This window comes from Gymnogyps californianus, unplaced genomic scaffold, assembly GCF_018139145.2.
Source record: "Gymnogyps californianus isolate 813 unplaced genomic scaffold, ASM1813914v2 HiC_scaffold_292, whole genome shotgun sequence".
In the NCBI taxonomy this organism is placed as follows: domain Eukaryota; kingdom Metazoa; phylum Chordata; class Aves; order Accipitriformes; family Cathartidae; genus Gymnogyps; species Gymnogyps californianus.
Window position 1 is genome coordinate 1 of NW_026114173.1, and position 22,078 is coordinate 22,078.

Here is a 22,078-nt window from a genome sequence, read left to right on the forward strand (position 1 = left end):
AAGCTAAGCTTCTCCAGCCGGCATGCTTCCGACCAGCCCACACAACGAAACGGAGAATTAGCCCCTTCCCACCGCTCTTCCTGACTCTCCTACTGAACCCCTTTACGGGCACAAGCACCTTGCTGGCCCCGGGGTTATTTATTATATTACGCTCCTGGAACACCTACAGCTGGCAAAGGAGAGGAACGCCCCGACTCTGCCTTTTCACAGGCACCACCATCACGCAGCAGGTTCACAGCAAAACCCGTCTCTCACCTTGCTGACCTCTAGGAAACCATACACTTGGCAGCCCTCCTTCTTCTGCTCTTGCATTTTCTGGCTAAACCCTTCCCTCTTGCGCTGCTCTATGCTATCCGGGTTCTTGAAGGCCCAGCCTCGCCGCCTGTATGCTTCTCTGGCATCGCCACAACTATTACAACACCTGCAAAAGCACGAGCACCATCTTACCATCTCTATCGCTAGAAAGAGAGGCTCCAGCTCAGGACTTGAATCCTTGGTGGATTCTTTGTTCAACAAAGCAACAAAGCAAACATCAGGGACTGGACCTTGAAAGGTGGCCTAATGCTCCTGAAGGAGCTCGAGCTTCTTGAGGTGCTTTTTGAGATTTTGGCATGAGGATGCAAGCTGTTTGCATGCAGTTCCTGGTCTGAAGAGGGCTCTGCCCGTCCATTTAGACAGTCAGATCACTCCTGGGCAAAGAAATTTGCTACAAAAACCACATCATTGTCCCACGCTCTGAGCAGTTTGGAACTTCCCCGTGTGAACAAAGCATCTGCCTGTTTCTATTCCTCCTCTCCTCTGTTTTTAGGCCAAGACTGTCAAAACGGGAGGGACGGTTAATGGCAAACTTTCTTATTTTCTACCTCTGGATAACACCTTGGTCACCACAAAAAACAGGTTTCTGTTTTCTGCAGCTTCCAAAGGCATACCAAACCCACAACAGTTCTCATCATTCTCTGAACACGTGCCCAGCATTTCATTGCACAGACCTTCACAGACATTTGGAAAAAAAAGTGCATGCAACAGAACAGTATGAATTCAAGTGCTAAGAAGATACAAAAAGGTGTAAAGGTTACCGAACGTCCTCTGACTCCGCCCCACAACAGCTCTCGCAGCCATCAGCATCCAAAGAGTTTGGATCAAACACTTCTTCTTTCCCCAGCTCTAAGAGAAAAGAGGATTCAAAGTGATGAGACATGTCTAGAAACGCTATCTTGTACGCGTTTTGCTCTACACACAATGCACAATGTGTTCTACACACGAATGCAACGATTTTGTGTTGGAACTTGTGCATCCTGCACCCAAAGCCCACCTGAAATGGTATGCATAGAGCCTGCTGAGGTGTGAAATAACACCAATTAACAGAGTAGCATTCGTCATCTCAAGAACAGCCTCCAGAGAAAGAACCGGCTATCTGTAAGCCTTCCTGGAGCGTCCATCAGACGTTACTTGCACAAAGGCTTTGTTAGAATGTTGTCTGAAGCAGACCCAGTCAGTACACTGTGACGGATACTGGACCTGTTACACAAAATGGTAAATAGTTGTGTCCCCAGACACTAAATTTGTAATGTCACAACCTGCGAATACAGAAAGGCTGCTAAGTGACACAGCAGTAAGAACACTATCACCACATTCCCATGACAACTGGAGAAACCCTCACAGGAGAAACCTACTGATTGTTCAGCTCTTGGCTTAGTTTAGCCTTTCAACTTCAACAACAGAAAAGTTAAATCCGAGTGATACAACTCAACAAATTTCGTTTATGCTGATCCACAGAACTACACTGTCTCCCAGTAAAGGTAATAAGGAGCTCATGTTTTGGAAAAGTCAGGACAGTATTACTGTTAGACTGCAGCACTTTGCCAGAATCGTTTCTGGTTTGTATTGAAGTACAAGGATGAGTCTAACATGCAAATACTGTAGAGGAGATGTTTATGGAGCCAAGGACCGCTTACTACAACTTCTAACTGATACATCAACTAAAATATGTTTATCAGGTATGCACACACACACAAAGTAAACGTAGTAAGGTGCAAGTTTAGGCTTAAGGGTCGAGTCACCAGTCAGCCAGGGAAAATACAGTCTTTCAGCCAGGGGGATAGAATGTGCCAGACTGGAAGAGCGCGTATGGCTGGGGCCAAGTGACGTACAGGGAACAAGATGCACACTGCAGCACCCTAAATGCGGGGTTTGGTTCGGTGTACAAGGAGGACTGTTTCCAGCTGCCACAGAAGCTGTTACGCTGAAATGTAATCCACTTCCCCCTGCAGCATCAGCACAGTTCCTTGCGATCCCTCTTCACAAAGGAGACTGCCAAGGTCTGTGGTCTCGGCCTGCTATCGAAGCACCTCGGCGCAGGGCGGCTCTCGGGGGAGGGCAGCCCGCTCCCGTCGTCAAGGCCACCGGCTGGGGGAAAGAAAAAACCCCAAACCCATCTGCGGCGGGTGAAGCTGCTGCGGGGGCAGCCCGGAGGGGGCGGCGGAGGAGGCGGCGGCTCGGCGGGGGTGCGCAGCCACGGCAGGCCGCCCCGGCCCGCGGCCCCCCCGCCGCCGCTCCTCACCTCCTTGGGGAGGTAGTACTGCAGCTCCGAGAAGAAAAGCAGCACCACGATGAGCCCGCTGACAGCCGTCACTGCCGGGGAGACGAGAGCCGCCCTCAGCCCCGCCGATCGCGGCCGCACGCCCGCCTCGCCTCCGCCCGCCTCGCCGCGCCTCCGCGCGCCGCCCTCAGCCGCGCCTCAGCCTCCGCCCCTCAGCCCGCACGCCGCCGCCGCCCGCCGCCAGCGCCGGCCCGCAAGGCCCCCCGGCGGCCGCCGCCCCACGGCGAGGCCCGGGCCCGCCCGCCGGCCCCCGGCCGCCCTCACCCCGCCCGCTCACCCAGCGCGCCCCCGCACGTCTTGACCCGAAAGTCTTCCAGGGGCTTGGGGAAGGCATCGAACCGCTTCAGCCGCCACAGCGAGGCCATGGCGCCGCGCGGCCCGGAACCAAACCCGCCTGCCGGGGCCGGGCCGGCACCCCCCCGGGCCGCCCGGCAGCGCGGCCCGAAGCCGGCCGAGGGGGCTGGCGGGGAGGGGCTGGCGCTCCCGGTCGCCTCCGGGCCGGGAAGCTCCTCGCTGCCGCCTCGCCCTCCTCTGGCCCGCCCTGCCAACGGCCCCCGGGCCTCGGAAGGACGCCCGAGAGACGCGGACTGGGCCGAGATCGGTTAGCTGGAGAGGGCTCGACCCCGAGGCCAAGCTGCTGGCAGGGAGCGGCTTTCACTGGCTTTCGCGCCCTCCCCAGCCCATCCGCTGCCTCCCTCTTTGACAGGCCTGCAGTTGGTTACTAACGCCCTTCGGAGAACAGCCGGGCTGCCCCTCAGGCTGGCTGTCGCGGCGACAGAGCTGAGAGCAAAGCGGCTCGGCAGAGTACCGCCGCTTTTTGTGCTGAGGGAAGGAGGGAGGAGGGAAGGAGGGGATGAGGGAAGGAAAAATCCCACTCTCGTGCCCCACCTTCGATCCCTGGCGTGTACTCTTCCCCCTTCGCTTTGAGAACACCTCCATTTCCCCCTCTCCTCACAGGGAACGGCCATGAACTCAGGAGCTTCAATCCTACGACACCTCCCAATAGCTGACTTGCGCAAGTAAAAGAACAGCATCCTTTTCCTAAGCCACCAATTTACCCACCCCTTGCTTTTTCCTACTGAAAAAGTGCGGTCCTGCACAATTCCTTTTATTCAAAAAAACTTTAAAAACCACCGTCACTAGGAGATGCTTGCAAAGGCAAAGAGAACAAACGCAGCCCGTTTCCCACAGCAAAACGTAATGCATTCCTGGGAAGGGCACGAGACAGGAACCCCGTGATGCTGCAGCTGCTCCTCTACAGGAAAAGAAGGCTCAGAGAGGCTGAGCCAGCTTCCGAGTCTCTGCCTCCAGAACAGCAGCTTCGGGCTCCCTGACCACAGCTGCTAAGGAGCAAGACAGCTCTCGGTGAAGGTCTGACAGCTCCTGGCTGGTCTTTGCACAGCACTCAATGTAGTCCTGCTTGCATTTGCGTTCTTGCGCCAGCTGCGTCTGCAGAAGGGACACCTGAAAGAGGCGAAAGGCCGAGCTCAGACAAGCCCACGCTGTTAGGACCATCGCAGCTCCACGGTTCCGGCTGTCAGGGAAGACGCACCCTCTAACTCCAGCCCTGACAAACGCTTTGTCCCACTTGGGAATGGGCACTAACAGGTTCCCAGAGTCACCCTGAACTGACCTGAGACTATCAACAATTCGAGTCTCTTTCCGGCATACCATTCACACGTACACCACCGAGACATTCCATGTATATGAAAGACAGAGGTTCCTACAGGATTTAGTAACCCAGCTCGTTTTTTTCAAAGGAGAGATCTGGGCTACTGCCACCTCGGTTCCACACGCTTTGTCCTCGGCAGGAGCACCACTGGTTACACAAGGTACTGAAGAGCTGTTCTGTTATGATCTAGTTGCAAAACTTGACAGCTAGCACACGAAAAGGGCGAAAACGCTCATTCTTCCTCCCTTCAGAGCATTTCACAAATGAGCAGAGCAGAATTGGATGAACCAAGCCCAGGGGGAGCCTTAAAGGACTGCGGAGGCCTTGAAACTCCTCCAACTCTCTTCTTTCCTGGCAACACGGGGTTGTGCCTGCTGGGCTTTTTGGGGCAGAGACCCAGCTGCTCTCACCTCCTCCCAGGTTTGCAGTGCGGCCACAGCAGCTCTGGCATGTTGCCCTCTGCCTGCTTTGGGTGGAGGAGATGCCAGCACTGGGAGCAGCGCTCAGGGCTTTGCTGTTTTGGGGAGCACAGCTCAGGTCAGAGGTTCTCCTCTCTTTTCCAAGTGACGTGTGCTTCGCCGAGGGCTGTGCTCCCCACGGGAATGCCATCCCCAACCTCAGGCTAGGAACATGAAAATACTCTTTCTTGGCAAGCGAACTCAAATAACAGAAGCAGTTCCTAAAGGAGTTTTATGGCTTATGGAACCTGCTACTTGGAATTACACCACCAAGGTCTGTCAACATAAAGCCAAACCAGATAAAAGGGCGACCCTGATCTGCCAGAGCAGACTAGATGTTGAAACTCAGGCAGCCAGCCCCGGCGGGAACGCGCAGTGATATGATGCAAGCTCCACTGGTAATTGAGCCAAGGGAAAACAGGAGGAGTCAACCAGGTGAGTGAGACTCAAGGGGAACAGCCTTAGAATACTCTTTTCCGGCGAGTTCCAGTTTTCTGCATTTCCTCCAATCCCTCTCCCACCTTTAGGCAAGCCAGAGACTAGACCTAGGTGAATGATGGTGTTTGGCCAACAGATGGGTCTGACTGGGTATTTCCACCGCCTGGTGTACTCGCTCCCTGACAGCCAAACAAGCCTGTAGCAGCGTGCAGAGTTGTGCCCATGAGTACAGCCCCAGCAGCTTGTGATGAGAGCTTTCCTCCTCCTCACCTGGTTCTGCAACTCAGCTAATCGACGACTGCAGCGCGTGTGAGACTCCTCCTGTGAAGAAAAGGATTGGTTTTGGCCTCCAGTCTGGCCGTCTATATTCGAGTTATATACCGGGGGGCTGCTGCCACCGGGATTTGCCTTGTTCCTCTGTATGGCCAGAGCCTCCTCCCACCGAGTAAGAGTCTGTTCTCACCTGTCGAGAAGCAGGCACCTTGTGCTGGTCGGAGAGAGAAAATCCGCACGCATCTGGCAGCGACCGACCACTACAGTATCTCTTCAGTCTCCTCCGTTCACGTTCCACCTGCACGTTGGATAGGAGAAAGGGTCACAGAAACCTGCCACCAAACAAGGAGCAAAAGGACCTCTGGACATCACGGCAAGGAGGTGTCTGCTCAGAGACCGTTAAGTGCACCAGAGAACGCTGGGGCCAAAAGCACTCCAAGTAGACTACGGAAGAGAAAGAGCGAGAGGAAGCAGATCCTGACACAAGAGTGTCCATGTGTGCGTATGGGGCCACTGGGCAAGAAGGGTGGTACCGGAGTGAATGTGCATTTGTGAAGGCAGTGGGGTGCCAGGAGAGAGAGAAAATACGGACGTGTGTGTCCACAGGGGGAGGTGGGGAGGGAAGGAAACAAGCAGAGGACTGTCTGTGGAAGGGGTTGTGTTCCAGAGGACCGTGAGGCTTTGCAGAGGCAGTGAAAGCCTGGTTTACCTGCTCAAGAGTCCTCCTGAGCTCAGCATTGAGTTGCTTCAGCTCAGTCTTCTCAACTTCCAGCCTTGCAACTGCTCGCTGCAGATGTTCCAGCCGCTGCGACAGGAGTCTCTTCTCCGAGAGCCACGAGAGCTGCTCCCCTTCTGCAGTAGCCTGCTGGGCATACAGAGAGGAGATTGTGTGAGCTGGTGCCCAGAAAGGTTAGAAGGGCCACAATCAACAAGTCAGGGAGAGTACATCCTGAATGCGCAATGAAGCCTTTAACCTGATCAGGCAGCAGTACGAACTCCGTTAGTTTTAATACACCGGAAAAGCTGTACCTCAGAAATCTAAATCTCTGAAAGCATCCTCTAAGCACCATCAGGGCTGCTCTTCAGCCATCGCTACAAAATTGTACTTAGTTGGTCAACTGTGCCCTGTCCTTTCCATGCCAAATCCTACGTTGGCTAAGCTTGCCTAGACAGGAGAGAACCAATTACCCGTCCCCAGCTTTTGGACCGGAGTGAATTTTAACAGCAAGCGCTGTAGTACTTTCAGTGGTTCTGGGCTTGACAGAAAACGTTCTAGCAGAGTGAATGGCCTCTGGCCAGAGCTCTACAGACAGGCAAGCCTGCTGGCTGCAATCATGGTTTCTTCAAGCAGGTCATGGATTTATGGGAATATATTCCCATATCTTTATGGGAAACAGCTTTAGAACCCTTTATAGACATTTGGTTGACTGATGATCAGTCACAGTGCCTACCTGATGACCGGTCCGTGTCCCTCTCTGAAACCATACTCTGCAGGACGGCTACTTCTTCCCTCAACGTGCCATTGGCCATTTCACTCTTGGTAAGGGCGAGAGTCAGTGCTTGTGCCTTCTCTTTCCATTCCATTTCCCCGCTTTCAGTCTGCTTCAAAATAGCAATCGCACGCTCCAATTCTTCCCCCTTTGCTTCCGCTCATCTTCCAGTTGTTGGGTTAGCTCCTTCTGCCTTTGCAAGAGACGGTCTCTCTCTCTTCTCTGCTTCCTCTTCCTCCCATTTTCGGAGTTTCTGGATTTGTTTCTGTAGGGTCTCCCCTCCATCCTTCCATCGCAAAGCTGACGTTATTTGTTTCAGGAGTTCACTCTGCCTCCTAAGCTCTTGTTCTCTCCCTGCCAGAGTCTTCTCTAAATACCCGACTCTGTCTCTGGTACTTGATCTCTTCATCCTTCTTTGTCAGCGTCTGCTGAACGTGCCGGAGATCTTCCCGAAGAGCTCTTCTTTCCTCGTCTAACTCTTCTTGCTCACCTTGAGCCTTGGTCTCTTGTTCCCTCTCGTGCAAGGCTGCTTCTAGGAGCTTCTCTTGCTCTCTGTGATGTCTAACCTCTTCATTCTTCTTGGTTAGCCTGAGCTGGAGATTCTGCAAGGTCTTCAGGATCTGATCTCCTGGTCTCTCTCTTCCAGGTCTTTGCTCATTTTGCTGACAGCAATCCTTTGTTCTTCTTGCTGCTTCTCCAGCTCCTGTATCTGTTCTTGCTGGGATTCAATCTTCTGGTTTTTCTCTCTTACGTCCTTAATAACCTGATCCAGAGCAGTTTTGTGCATTTCTTTCTGCTCTTCCAGCACTCTCATCTGTTCCTGGTACACCTTCATTTCTCCTCCCTCTCTGACAGGATGGCAGTCACATGAGTGAGATTCTCCTGCAAAGCTTTTCCCTGTGCTGCCTCTTTCTGGAGCACCTGGATTTTCTCCCGCTGCATTTCCAGTTCCTCATTTTTAATTTTTAGGAGAGACACTGTGGTGTGGAGTTCTTGTTCAAGGGAGTGATGCCTATCTGTTGCTGTAGTCGCTCGGGTCTCAGAGGCTGTGACCGACTCCTGAAGAAGTTTTATCTCCCATACCAGTTCTTCTTTAAGTGCTTGCAGTCTGTCCCGTTCCTGCTGCAAAACAGGGAGGAAAAGATTCAGTAATGCCGTCTGTGTATGTTTGCTTTTCGTACTCGATTGGAATCCTGCTCCAGTGGCAGCCAAGTGCTGCCCCCCTCTCCCTGCCTCTCGGGATGTTGCAGACCTTTCCCGCGCCACCTTTAGGCTGCGTCTTTCCCAGCTTACTCAGCCAGTCCCACCTTCCTTTCTGCCCTTCTCTGAACCTCTTCTAGCTCTAGTGTGTTCTTTTGGGGAGGAGCTCCCAGAACTGCAGCCAAGATTTAAAGCCCAGACTAAGCATGATTTAGGCAGTGGCATGATGCTGTTCTCTCTGCAAGAGAGAACCACCCCAACATTTGATTTCCCTTTTTTGGGGTGGGGTTTCTGGACCTCTCCTGTCTAGAGTTTTCAGGTACCATCCTCTAGAACCCCACTGTGCCCTCTGGAAGGAGTAATGGTCAGATCACAGTCTTCATTCAGTGTTTGAAATCAGGACTAGTTTTCCCCTTGCTGGCACACATATTTAGCCGAATCAGCACTTTGGTTTCTCAAATGTCTGTATTTTTCCCCCGCTGTCTGCTCTCATGGGCAACGTTGAACAGCTCTCCATTATTAGCAAACTTTGTCTTCTCACCCCTTTTTCCAGATCCAGATATTTAGAAATCTAAATATGGATTTGGACACAAATAATTGCCCAAGCTATGCAATGTAAATAGAGACAAGTTTGAAAATTACTTTGACTAAAGCTTCAAGGGCAGAAATCTTCAGAAGTGAGGAAAATAAACACCCTGAATCATCACGGAGTTTTCTATGACTACGGCATCTTCCCTTACTTATTCAGAACAATGCAATTGGAAAGGTTAAACCAAAAAACAACCACTCTGTATCTTCTCAGATTTGGACTGAACCTGTACCCACCCAAAATCAGCTCTCCACTGGAAGAAGTTGCTCCTTAGAATTATTAGCAGAAGGCCAAAAACATGTAAGAAATGGCCCTTCACGGCATCTGCCAGCCTCACCAGGACATCCTTTCTTTGCTTCTCAGTGCTCTCGAGTTTCCTTTCCAAAGACGCCACCTCTTGATGTAGAGTCACAGCCTCCTTCTTTAGAGGCTCTTCAGAGGCTGCTAGCTGAGATGTCAACTCTTCCACCTCAAGTAAAACATAAACAAAGCAGTCAAAGACTACAGCTTGTCACTGTCAGCCATAGTGTATACTGTGAGGAAAGGGAAAGAAGTTGTTGAAATTCCACCCTAGCACGAGAGTACCAGATTCACAATGGATACAGCCGACTTGTTTAAAAATCTCAGTGGGTCACCATGGTCATCTGAAAAACCACCTTAAAAACCAAGGCTAGCAGTAACAAGACCAGCAGAAATCCATGCTGATGATTGCTGGCAAACAGGCAAAAGCACTAGGCCATCTGTCCAGGGCGGCAGCTGAGATTCAGCTGGCCTGTAAGTCTCCTTCAGAGCAGCTGAGATGGAGACCACAGTATGGTGGCAGTCCGAGGGATCACCCCATCAGCCTGCTGCTCTGCCACGGAAAGGCACGAAGTGGAGAGACGGCCTGTTTGATGACTGGAGTAGCTATTGCTGTTGCAGTCACCTGGTTTTGTAGAGCATCCCGCTGCTGAAGGAGGATATTCATTTCCTCTTTGACGGTTTGGATTTCTCCCTTGTGCCTCTTCTCCACTGCCTCGGTCTTGCTCTGAGTTTCCTGCAGCTCTGCTTGCAGCTCTGCCGTGATGTTCTGTAAACACAAATGGAGAGCAGGCTACTGGGACCTGCCATCAGGCCCAGCTTTTTCCTCTTTCTGTCTCAAAATCACATTCATTCAGCCACTTCTTTCTGCTTTGCTACCCAGCTCTGCTTCCACTGTAACCCTGCCTTCCTGTTGCGGATCTCTGGAGCTTCCCAGGCTCTGTGCTTTCAGTGCCTGCAGTAGTCCTTGCCTCCTCAGTCCCAGGACTTATGTTTTATGTCCTGGGTACTGCCCTTCACTCTGTTACCTGCACGGTAGCAACTTCCTGCTTCACATCAAACAGCTTCTTCTCGTGCTCCTTTCTGTCTCTGCCTTCTCCTTTTCCCATTGCTCCAGCATCTCCTGGACCTCTGAATGGTGCCCTTCCCGCTCGCTTGCCTGATGAGGGCAGGAAAAGACTTCAAGACGGAGTCCCAGCCAAGCTCCTCAAAAAAAGGGAAGCTTCATCCCTCCCACAACCCCTCACCAGCACAGCGCACCACAGTGGCTTTGTGCCCTCCATCAACCACATCCTATCGAGGAACTTAAAAGGAGGGTCAGCAGGTGGAAGAAAAGGAGACGTCACCTTCCCCTCTCTGATGCCTGCCTGTTTCCCAACACCTCTCGCCTCGGGATTTCTCTCTGTTCTCAGAGTCTCTGTTTTCAAAGCTCAACTCCATTCTCATCAAGGAACAGATGCTGAGGGACTGCAGGGTGAGCAAGAGGCCAGTACCCCGATGCCCTAGTCACAAGACAGGCCACGAACTGAAGTACCAGGGACAAGGGCCCTGTTCCATACGCTTCTAGCCCAAAGCTAATGCCTCTGTCAACCGCGGAAGGACAGACAGAAAGGAACAAAGTTCCCGTGCCTGCAGCTGGCAGGAATGTCAGGAGTCCGCTTCACGGTAGACAGGAGTCCGGTAAGCTCCTGCCCCTTTGCTGCCATGCTTTGGGTGGGGACCACCCAACCTTCTGCTGAACTCGTCTTAGGCCCACCTGAATCTGGGGCTGCAGTTACTGTCCCAGCAGAGTCCTGTGGGTGTTCACGTGCCTTCAAGTAGGAGCCATTGGCTCTGCTGCCTGGCCTAGCAACGTGTGGCCTATGACAGATGACTGCTGCCATTTCACACGCTCAGGCTATTCTTCTTCTCAAGCCAGCCCACAAACCTTGCTCAAAGAATTCAAAAGCGTATCGTTTCCTACCAGGTCTTGCAGGAGCTTGTTTATTTCCACTTCATGCTCAGCTTGCCGGAGTCTGAGGGTGTTGTCATACTGCCGTTCTGTCTGCAAGAGCCGTTCTGCCATGTTTTCCCGTTCCTGCCTCATCAGAGTCCTCTCCGCTTCCAGCTCACACTGAAGGCACTTCACTTCCCCTGCAAACACGACAAATGGCAAGATTCAGTGCCTGCCCAAACAGTGGTTCTGACTTTACTGACCTTAAGCCATTTGAATTTCAGTGTAGGAGGGATCTGTCTCCAGCTCCTTCACTCCTCAGAAGCACTGCAGACAGAGAGCTATTTTTATACCATCTCCCCTAGGCAGGGGGAGCACCAGAAACAAAGCAATGAGCCTTTCACCTTGGATCACCTCCTTGGCCTGCGTGACGGTGTGAAGTTGGACTTCAAGCTGACTCCTGGCGATCTCCAGCTGAGATAAGCGCTGCTGAGCCTCAAACAGGCTGGATTCCAGGGTCTCCTTCGCCGACCTGCAAGTTACAAATACGGAGAGAAAGGAGTTTCTTGCTCCTGACACCCACAGGGAGTTACTCCAGTAAGAACACTAAACAATGTCCTGCCTAGGGTCTCCTCCCCGCCTTTACCTGGCCTCTGCCAGCTGCTCTGAAAGGCCTTGTCTGTCCCGCTCCACGGCTGCCAGTCGCACCTCTAGGGCAGCCTTCTCGTGCACCAGCAATTCCTTCTCCTTGCACACCTTGGCCAGCGCATGCCCTTGGCGAGAGGACTCCTGGCGCAGCTGCTCCAGACCACTGCTAGCCGACTCTTGCTGGCGGTAAACCTGGAAGCGGGACAAAACACAGTTGGAGTCCTTTCTCTGGAGTCCTGGGCAGAGCCGGCCAGTGCCGCTTCTGAATCAGCTGGAGGAGAAAGAGCTCCTGGACGTTGGGCTGCAAGGTTAAGAGCATCTGCTGTATACCGCACTCATACCCTGGGCTGCCAAAAGGCACTGGCACTGTTCACTTGGAAGTGATGTGTAAGGCCCTCCTGGGTTGCCTGGGACCAGGCAGCTCCCTCCGGGCAAACGTACATACCCCACACTACCTGTTTTCATGCAAAAATACCGCATCTTCCAGAACTGCCACCTTGCAAACTACAATTCTATCCGAATCTATGCCAGTGACGGACAACTTCAGCAAAGTTTGAGCAAAAGCAACTTTGCTCGCTGAAGAAAGTGAAAATACACGTGGTTTCTCCTTCTAGGAAAAAAACCCCAACCCATCAAAGCGTCACCTACTGCAGTGTGTAAAGCAGTTGGATGCAATGAGGTGATGCTTGGCAGGGCAACGGCCCCTGGGGCGAGCAGTGTCATTTAGTGATTTCGGAATGTCTGGCTGATGTGGCCAAAGAGATGGCAGACTCTGTTTGTACAGTAGTTCACGTCAACCATACCGTTTACGCGTCTTGCGCAAAGAAGTTGTCTAATATACCTCGCTGGTATTCAAGCTTGAAGACGAACCCTGATTTTTTAGCTTTTTTCTTCAGTCTAACACCTCTGCTCTGTAGTTGCCAAACATACCACGGACTCCAAAACTAAGACTGTCTAACAGAGAACAGACCATCAGAAACAACCAATTCTCCTCTCAAAGTTATCCCCTAATACCCAGGATTGCACATTATGAAACTGACATTTGAACGATGACAAACTCCCTAGTCTCCTCCAGTGACACGATTCTCCCAAGCTCTTTTTCCCGGGTCCTGAAATCAGTTAGTCCAGAGAAAACAGTCCTGTGCCATCCCCTATTTCTCATCTTCTTCCTCAAAGCCTAAAGAGGCTCCAGCAATTCAAAGCTGCGTGTGTGTCTTAAAATACAATTTCAACAATTTCAAGGTGTCATTCCCATTCTTGGCAGGACGGGACAGCAGACATTGACTTGCAGCTTTGTCCCGCTCTCTAGGCTCGAACAAATGCAGCTTTGAAAGCTGCAGACTTCACAACAAGAAGCATAAATAGAAACAGGCAGCCCCGGGGCTTTTTGCCTCAGAAAAAGGGTGAAGAGCTATGCCGTTTGCTTCTTTTGCCACACGTGAGAGTAGTAGTCTTACTCAGCTTCATGGACACAATCATCTCCCTGCAGCTTCTCAAAAGCCAAAAAGAGGCCAGCACAGCCAGGGGGATTAAAGTAACCTGTAGAAGCAGAGGACAACTCGAGAACTGCAGAACTTCTCTGCAAGCCAGCAACACGCTTCCAAAAGGAAGTAAACAAAGCCTTCCGACCTCCAGCACTACCAAGCGTCTCCTTCACAAAACCCGCAGAAGCCAACAGATACAGCTTCACTGAGCCAAGCAGCCCAAAGCCCACCCAGAAAGCACCCGCTTTTTGGGCTCACCTGACTGAGCTTCTCTTGGGTTTCTGCCTTCTCCTCTGCCAGTCTCCTCAGCTCTACCTGCAGCCCCTCCTGGTGCTCCTCTGCCTTCTTCAGCAGCTGCTCCAGGTGGGCTTTCTCTGCGCTGAGCTCTTCATTTGTTCGTTCACACAAGGTCAGCTTCTCCTGCTCAGAGATCTTTGCTCTCTCCACCTCGTCCACTTTGCCTGACAGAGCTTCATTCTCTTGCTCCAGCTACACTCACAGAAGCACAGAGGAAATAAGATACAGTCAGATTGACTCTGTAGGAGGTTTGGCTTGGACAGAAAAAGGAACAACATTTCCATATTCAGACAGTCCTACTGTCGGAAGGCAAGGAGTCTGAAAAGAAGCAGCAGCAGCAGCTGGAGACGAACCCTTGGCAAGATCTTTGGCAGCTCTGCTCACCTGCAGCACAAGTTTGCTCAGTTGCACTTTATCCAGTGCAAGGGCTTCATTCATACTGCTCATCTTCGCTGTTGCAACACGTAGATCAGCTGCTTCAGCACTCAGCTTATTCTGAGCCCCTGTCAACTCTGCTACTGCCTGCTCTGCCTGGAGAGACAAAAGAACAACATGAGAACAAAGACAGGAAAATCCCTGACTTGAAGCAGCCACTCCAGATCCCCTTTTGTGTCTCTGACACACTCCCAGTTCCGTGTTCCCAATAAGCACGCGGGCACTAACTACACCAAAGAGCCTGTGTGGTCTCATCACCGTTTTCCAAGAAGGAGAACAACATTGTCCCTGTCTTCTACTGCCAGAGACAGCATCGGTGCTGGTCTTGCTATCACAACTGCCTCTCCCACAAGTGCTGCCTCGGAATAAGGTGACCATACCTTTTCCAGTGCCATGGTAAGCTGATGTTTCTCTTGCTTCAGCAGATCCCTCTGAAGGTGCGATTCCTCCAGTGTCTCTCTTGCGTCTACCAACTCACTCTGTAATAACGCATGTTTTTCTTCAAGTGCAGCTAAGTCCTTCAGCCTAGGAGAAGGGGAAAGACCAACAGTTTTTAATGTAAAAACATTCTCATTTCCAAAGAGAGAAGAGATTTTTTCTCATCGCAAAAGATAATGTTGGCAACAGCAAAGTTTAAAACACATTTACCTCTCCTGAAGCTCCTTCTTCTCCAGGTCCCCCTTGACTTGTAAGTGCATCGCTTCCCAAGTCTTCTGGCTCATTTCCTCTTCCGCTTCCTGCTGTGCCTCATCCTTCAGGACAGGTCTACCCAGACTGACGGACTCCCAGAGCCGTACGCCAGAGTTCAGGTGGGAGCAGCTTACAAGTATGGATCCAGAAAGCCTCAGTTGCTCTGCCTTCAGCTCTGACAAATCTCTGAAGAAGAATCAAGAAATATAGTCTTATTAATTGTTGCTCCTGCTCTATCTTATTAACATACTCTATTATCATTAATAGATGTAAGGAATTTTACCAAGGTCCCCAGCTTTTACACCTAGGGGATCCGCCTTAACTGACCTGTTATTATCAACACTTGGACTTCTAAGAAGCTCATGACAATATCTACATAATAAACATTTCGGGAAGGTGGTGTAAGAATAAGCCTAGAATGTTGTAACAAAGCACAAATAACACAAGATCTAACTAGTAGGTCAGGCATACTCTACACGTTAAGGAAAGCTTAGAATCAAATAAGGTCAATGGCTGACGGTAACCCAGAGTTTGAAATTGCATGCTGACACCAGAAGAATGTACTATTATGGCTACACTGATTTTGTTTGTGTAGAAGGCAACTGTGAGAAAGGAACCTCAGAGCAGAGAGCCCAAGAACAAGAAAACAATCATAAAAAGGAGGTATCACACTAAGCGAAATAAATTGGATAAATGCAATAACAGGGCAGAGAAGCTATTCTTTCTCTCAACAATGCTGGTACAGGAATAAGCGGATGCGAACTGACCAGAATAAATGTAAGCTGGAAATGAGAAGGAAAAAAAATATATATTCATGAAGGATCTGTCCATCAGGAGCAGTGGGAAAAGAAAGCCAGTGAGATTTAAGGCAGATTTTAATCACCCTGTAAAAGGGAACGGTCTACATGCTGCACACGTAGCTTTGGCGAGTCTCTTCCAACGTGTCCACGTGTGCCCGTGTCTGTGTTAATGTGCCCAAACATCAACGTCGTCAAGTCCATCTGTTCAGGGCCTCTGCACTGCTTATAGCCCGAGCCCCTCAGTTTTATCTGAAAACCAGCATCAAACAAAATGATGCTGAAGATAGCCTAGAGCACGCTGAATGGCATTGCTTCACACTACCAAAGGAGAAGTGCTGTCTTTAGCCGCCACTGAAGTAACGTCAAGGCTCAAAAAGCAGCTGTGAAGGGAAGCTACATTTCTTCTGCCAGAGATCGAGCCTTAACTTCTACTCACCGGTCAGTGGCGGTCTTCATTTCCAGGAAATGACGGCGGAAGGTTACCACCTGACGCCACAGGCTGAGCAGACGGCTCTGTTCACCCCTTAAGCAGCTGTCATAAAGCTAAACACGCAAAGACAAAAAGAAATGCCAGTTCAGCCTTCGCTGTCACTCTACAAGTCTTTCAGACAGCAGAGAGTACAACCACCATCACCAGGTCTCCTTTCACAACAATTCCAACAGGGGCATCGAGGACTGAAGAGGCACCACAGAAGCAGCCTCAGCAGCCCTGCCACCTGACTGCAAGGAAGGGAACGGCCACACTTCTCCTGCACGAGCGGCTGTCAGCAAAGCAAACTGATCGCGAGTCATCACCTCGCCTTGCAGAGGTGTCTAACAGCCTTGGGGGAGGAAGGCAAAAAACGAGCCCCTCCGAGAGCAGTGTCAGATTTGCTTACAACAGGCTATTGGGAAGGGAGGCCTGTCCTGTTCTTCTGTCGGCTGCTCTGAATCTGAAAACACACACCCCCCTCCGGTCTCCGCTGCTGGAGACAGAGATTTAGGAACGAGGAAGAAGACGGGCGGTCCTGTGTGACTGCCCCACAGTGCCCAGCAACAGCCAGCATTTGCCTTTAAGACCGAGCGGCATGGTCACAGCAGGTGGGCACCTTCCAGCACCCACCACAGTCTGCTGACACTCCTCCATCTCACACCCCTGTCTTCTGCTCCTCAACACCAATACATCCTCAACACAGCCACAACTTGCACACAAGCTCCCTATGCCAGAAATAAAATGCATTCTCATTCCACTCTGGCATCACGTCTGACCTTCCCGTAGCCTACCCTTACCTCACGTTCACCGCGCCATTCACTCTCCGTCAATAGCTCCTCCCGGGCCCTCATCCAATCTGCCGTCAGTTTTCCAACATCTTCTTTGAGGGCTGAATTAACCTCATTCGCTTTACCGAGCTGCTCCCGCAGGAGAGTGTTCACTTCTGCCAGATTCTCGCACCTTGGAAAGGGACAAACAGCAATGAGGTCACTGAACAACTGCTACCACAAGCAGCATCCCCGGGATTTTCCAGCTCCCTCAACACCGACCTTCTTGTCAAACTGAGAGGTGGTAAAATGCTTTCTAGGATTAACTAAGATCTCTCTGTGATGGCAAACTCATTTGCTTCCTCCTGCTTTCAGCCTTCCATTCCCGTCCACAATTTCGGTGCCCCCTTCCTCTTCAACTTTGACGATGCCCACAGTTAACGTCTTGCCTCCCCTTCACGCTGTCTGATCGCTGGATGCATCATCTTTCTCTGTCGTTGGCCTGACCACCTCTCTTCCTCCACTCTCCTCTCTCAGTTGCCATGTCCTTTTCCCTTGCAATGCTGTACCCACCGCTGCCCTCACCTTCTTGTTAAGCCTCTCCTTTCCTTGTCCTATACACTGTGTAAGACCTGTAGCAAAGACCCCACCTTGTTGATCCAGTAAACTGCACACCACAAAGACAGCACCATATACATAGGGGAAACAGCTTTATATGAAACTTTCAACCCAAAAGTGAATCTAAAAGCACTAATGACTCTGGGGCCACAGACTAATATCCCACCCAGGAAACATTGCACAAACCAAATTTCAAGAACCGCTGCCCTGTGAACAGCACAAAACTCAGTTGCTGGATCAAAACAGGAGCTGCGCTTCTCCCGCCTTAGCTTGCAACATACGTAACACAGCACACAGGTGCCTTTTACACCACACACAATGGATCTCTCGGGCAGAGGAAAAAGAAAAGCAGAGAAAGAAACGTGGCAGAAGATGCCTGCGGTGCTAAGTGCTCTGCTGGAAGACTCTGGTACAAGCACAGGACGTGCTCTTCAGGTAAAACCAAAGAGGAAAACGCCGGATGTCAGGGCTTGATTCTCAACCTAAGACGGGGCTCTGCTGAGTAGCTCACCTCCTGAATCACAGAACAATTTAGGCTGGAAAGGGACCTTTGGAGGTCACCCGGAACAACCCCCGCTCCAAACAGAGCCGTGCAGCACACAACACTGTTACTGCACCACAGAACGGATTGGGGACCTTTCTCCTTTCAAAACAGCTTGCCCAACTGCTGCCCTTGGGGAGACTAGGTGGCACTGACAGGTTGGCCCTCACTTCCACGAGCATCCAGGACACCAAGAATGAGGCAACACTTCTTCCTTTTACCTTTGCTGCTCCTCTTCCAACTGAAGCAGTGCTTTCTTCAGGCTGTGGTCTTCTGTGGCTTCCCGCCTGCCTGGAAGGGATCCCTGAAGAAGAAAGGAAATGTTTAGTCAAATTCTTGTGTTCCCTTCACTCCTGTGAGCATCCATCGCTTTCCCCTCCATTTGTTTGGTATCTCAGGAGCTCGTGCCTTCTTCCAGGCATAACGCTGTCGTGACTACGGAGAGGAAGGGAGGGGAAGGGCGTTACTCAGTGTGAGTAGCTCTCCTCAGTCTCCCCCTGTTGCACTCTCACAGCTAGCTATCCTCAGCTCATGACCGAGCGCTCCCTTAGACTTGAAGCCTGGGAATACTCTCCTACCCTTCGCTTCCTACATTACTTTAGCCGCAAAGCAGAAAGAAAAGCACAGAGCCAGCTCCGTATGTTGAACGCCAGCATTCTTGCCTTCCAAAACGCTATGTTTCAACCGATTCTTTTTCGGAGACAGCCATAGCATGTAACAGGCAGCAGAGCCCTCTCCTGACACCTAGCACAACTGCTACTCCAGCAATAAAGCACTCTTTCACAACATTAAAATCCTTCTTCATAGGGTTTTGGACGGGCATTTCTGGGACCGCTGGCTGCGCCAGGAATGGCAACCGGACACAACACTGACAGGCAAACTTACAGCGCTTCTTTAAACCCTCAGGCAGCAAATCTCGTTTCCCTCTGTCATTGCTGTGGGGAGCTGCTTTTTGTCTGCGTTAACGAACGCTACGTACGCTGTCTTTAGTTAGCAACCTGCGCACTCACCCCTCCTGCTTCCAGCTGCTGCTCCAACTCTCGACACCAAGTCCGGTACTGCAGGACCTAGACGGACACAGAGAATGAAGCTGAGCGAATGCAGCTTGGAACAGACTCGGCTCCTCCTGCCTTAGCTTTCCTCTAAGTCTTTACAGCCCAAGCACGGCGAAGTGTATTTCACAGTGCTGCCGACAGAGTCAACAAGAAGTCGTCACGACATAGGGAAGCTTCGCTTTCTCTAACATTAAAGAAATTGAGACAGGGTTTCTTTCACACATAGTACTATCTGCTCATCCTAAGACAGCGATGGCAAGCAGAACGATGAGGCAGACTTAGCCATGCCTGGGCTATGGCCACCATGGACCCCAAATCAGTACTTCCAACGGGCTAAAAGACCAGCACGGGCAAGAAAAGCAGGATGACCTTACGGCAGCGCCCTGACCACCGCCGGGCACTGGGCCGGGCAGGGCACGGCCTGCCCCGACCCTCCGCCCAGCTCTGGCACCCTCCTCGCTGCCACCGCTCCTGCGCCCCGGGCCAACCAGGCCCGAGCTGCCTGCCTCTGCCCGGGGCCGCCCAAAACCACCCCGCCGGCTCGACTCCTGCCTCTGGGACAGCCCCCTGCTAACGCGGCCAAACCAAGGCGTTCGCAAGCCAGGCGGCAAAGTTCAGTCAAGGGCGGCAAAGACCGAACGAGAGGCTCGGGAGGCTGACAGCGGCAGGGCGAGGCGCCCAGCGCGCCTGGGCGGGCCGGGCCGGGCCGGGCCGGGCGGCGGAGCGGGCGGCTCCCGGGGCCTCCCCCGGGGCCTCCCCGAGCTCCGGGCTCGGCGCCGTCCCGCCCGCGGCAGCGCCGGGGAAGGCCCCGTTGGGGCCGCGCCTTCGCCCCCGAGCTCTCCGCCGCCCAGTCCCCTCTCAGCGCAGCCCGGGCGGCCCGGGCACCCCGGCCCCGCCACCGCGGCCCGGCCCCGGGCAGCTCCCCCCGGGCAGGCGCCCCCGCTCCTCACCTTCGCCTGCAGCTTCCGCACCAGCACCGCTTGCCGGTGCTGCGCCTCCTGCGAGCTCTGCAGCCGGCGCCGCAGGGAGGCCTGGCTCCGCGCCGCCATGCCCCCGCTCTCCAGCCGGGCCCGCCGCCCGCGGGGCTCCGCCGCCTGACAGGCCCCGCGGCGGGGGCTGCTCCGCGGCCTGCCCCGGCGGACCGCGCTCAGGCGCCTGCCGGGGCGCGGCGGAGCGGCTCACCCTGCCCGCCGGCCGCGACCGGGAGCCGGGCCGCGGGGCGGGAGAGCCGGGCTCGCTCGGGGCCGCTCCGGGGCAGCGCTTCCCTTCTCGCTCCTCGCTTCTCGCTCCTCGCTCCTCGCTGACGGTGCCGCGCCGGGCTGCGGTGCTGCCGCGGGGGAGAGGCCGCCCCGGCAGCGCTTTGCTCCAGCGAGTTCTGCTCAGAGACCGTTAAGGGCCCCGGAGAACGTTGGGGGCAAAAAGCCCGCCCTGGGGAGTCTGGGAGAGCACGAGCGGGAGGAAGCAGTCCCTGACACCGGAGGGTCGGGGGGGGGCACGGGGACACCGGGGCAAGAAGGCTGCGCCCGCAGTGACACCAGACAAGCTCCATCGCACAGGGAAGCCACCTCAACAGCTGGAGCTTCCTCCTCAAAGCTCCAGCTTCAGCCCTTGACTGCCACTGCAGCAGGAGGTCCGACCTAGTACGAAAACCAAGCGTGTATAGCTGGAATGACCGCATCTTTTTCCCCCTGCGTTGCAGCACGAGCGGGACAGGCTGCAAGCAGTGACAGAAAAACCCGTAGGGGAGAGAAAACTTCAAATTCACAGGACAACGTCCTCCGTGAAGTAAGCTTTATTTCAGGAAGAGCTCATGAAGAAATCCGACAAACAGGGCTCAGGCCCCTCTGCCCAGACTCGTCTAGTACACGAATTCACTCACTCACCACTCCAGTCACGAGCTTTCATAACTCACAACCTGTAACACTGAATTTGTGCACTTAGGAGCAAAAAAAATAGCCAGGGTGAGACTGCTCATGCTTCCTCCTCTGTCATGGCGCAGGCGTCCCCTGTATCACACTGGGAAGCCCGAAAGCCTCGGCAGTCCGGCTGCTGTTGGACCCGCTTCAAAGGCTTTTGGGGTAAGCTGATGTTTGATACCTTCCAGCTTGGAAGTCTGGTCTCTACCATTTCCAAAAGTCAGCTTCAGACAATCCTGCCAGACAAAGATGATGGCTGCAGGAGACAGCCAGCTGCAGGGGATAACGGCTGCATCGTGGCCCTTCAGCTCTTTCTGGCCACCTGGGCTGCCTACCTGGTGCTCTCCCTTTAACCTAATGGTGCTGCTCCCAGCACACAGCAGGCCTGAGCATGAGCTGGGTTAGCCAAAATCCGAGCAGGAGCTGAGGGAACAGTCACACTCCACCCCTTGGCAGAGTCAAACACCTAGCAAACCCATTGCTTCGGTGAGCGGAGGTACCGTTCCTCCTCTTGCCTCGCCTCCAGGGATCCGAGGCAGTGCCAGAGCTTAGAGCCTTCAGGCAGTCGTTAGTCTGGTATTGCTGTTCCGCGCTAATCACGATCCCAGTATCGGACCGAGTCAGAGACCTAAGCGCTGTAGGGCATTGGTTTTATCCGTGTGAGAATGTACATTCCAGCTGCTGAACCCTGCTGCATCCTTTGACAGCGGCAGTGGCAGTAGCAGCAGCGGCCAGACTTCTCTTCCATCTGCTTTCATGGGTCTGGTACGCCCTGGTCTCCCTGAGGACGGGAATCTTCGCAGGTGGTCAGGGCAAAATGCCTGGAAGATTCAGGTGAGTCAAGCCCATGAGGCTCCGCTCTGGCAAGGGAGCCGAGAATACTGCTGAAGCCATCGAGCTGTGTCTTAAGGGTGTTTCCAGCAGGAAGCCTCAGCGTCGGAAGTTCTGTTGCTACAGCTAACTGATTGAACCCCTTCCCCTCGTGACTGCCGTGTCTGCCTGCGCCGTGGACCTACTTCAGCAGTTCAGCAGGAAAAGGAAGGTGCTCTGCCCAAAGACTAGTCCTCAGCTGGCTGGCTGGGGCACTCCTCTGGGTCTGGGAAAGAGCGGAACTGGACCTGGATCGCCCACTTCCTGGGATCTTCCACTTCTCTCAGATTCTTCCACTTCTCTCAGCAGCAGACGGCCACTTCTCCCACTCCTACCTCTGGGTTACCTGCCAGAGCGTGGGAGGGTTTTTCAGGCTTCCAAGCCCCGTTTCACAAAGGTGCCCTCATTATTTCAGAGAGAAGGTCAGCTCTGTCCCTCTCTCCACTGGTGGTGTTCCCTCGCCTACGCATATTGTTTGCCGTGAAGTCCCCTTGACGCCCGGCTTTCCGTGGGCACCGCTGGCTTCCGATTCA

At 53.0% G+C, this 22,078-nt stretch overlaps 1 protein-coding gene and 1 pseudogene across 4 annotated transcripts; both read right to left on the reverse strand.

Annotated features, from left to right (window-relative positions):
• Positions 1 to 1,038: 1,038 nt before the first annotated feature.
• On the reverse strand, positions 1,039 to 2,985 carry LOC127028240 (endoplasmic reticulum-Golgi intermediate compartment protein 3-like). 4 transcript variants are annotated; one of them, XR_007767989.1, is made up of 5 exons: positions 2,877 to 2,985; positions 2,561 to 2,631; positions 2,151 to 2,406; positions 1,313 to 1,518; positions 1,039 to 1,164 (listed from the first exon to the last, which is right to left on the reverse strand). XR_007767989.1 is itself a non-coding variant. In XM_050913981.1 (4 exons), the coding sequence occupies exons 1-3, from the start codon at positions 2,962 to 2,964 to the stop codon at positions 1,411 to 1,413; spliced, it is 267 nt and encodes an 88-aa protein (XP_050769938.1). In that variant the 5' UTR covers positions 2,965 to 2,985; the 3' UTR covers positions 1,039 to 1,164; positions 1,313 to 1,410. The 4 variants fall into 4 exon arrangements, 1 of the variants encoding a protein (XP_050769938.1); XM_050913981.1 differs by lacking the exon at positions 2,151 to 2,406; XR_007767990.1 differs by lacking the exons at positions 2,151 to 2,406; positions 2,561 to 2,631 and having other exon boundaries at positions 1,041 to 1,164.
• A 704-nt stretch (positions 2,986 to 3,689) lies between these two features.
• LOC127028241 (centrosome-associated protein CEP250-like) lies at positions 3,690 to 19,847 on the reverse strand (annotated as a pseudogene).
• Positions 19,848 to 22,078: the final 2,231 nt, after the last annotated feature.

What these genes read in the sequence shown, in the direction of transcription:
- LOC127028240 (XM_050913981.1), bottom strand. Translation starts at nt 2,964, where the DNA reads ATGGCCTCGCTGTGGCGGCTGAAGCGGTTCGATGCCTTCCCCAAGCCC. An exon ending in GACGTGCGGGGGCGCGCTGG is followed by an intron (nt 2,632 to 2,876) that starts GTGAGCGGGCGG and finishes TCTCCCCGGCAG; the next exon opens with TGACGGCTGTCAGCGGGCTC. An exon ending in AGTACTACCTCCCCAAGGAG is followed by an intron (nt 1,519 to 2,560) that starts GTGAGGAGCGGC and finishes TTTGTGTAACAG; the next exon opens with GTCCAGTATCCGTCACAGTG.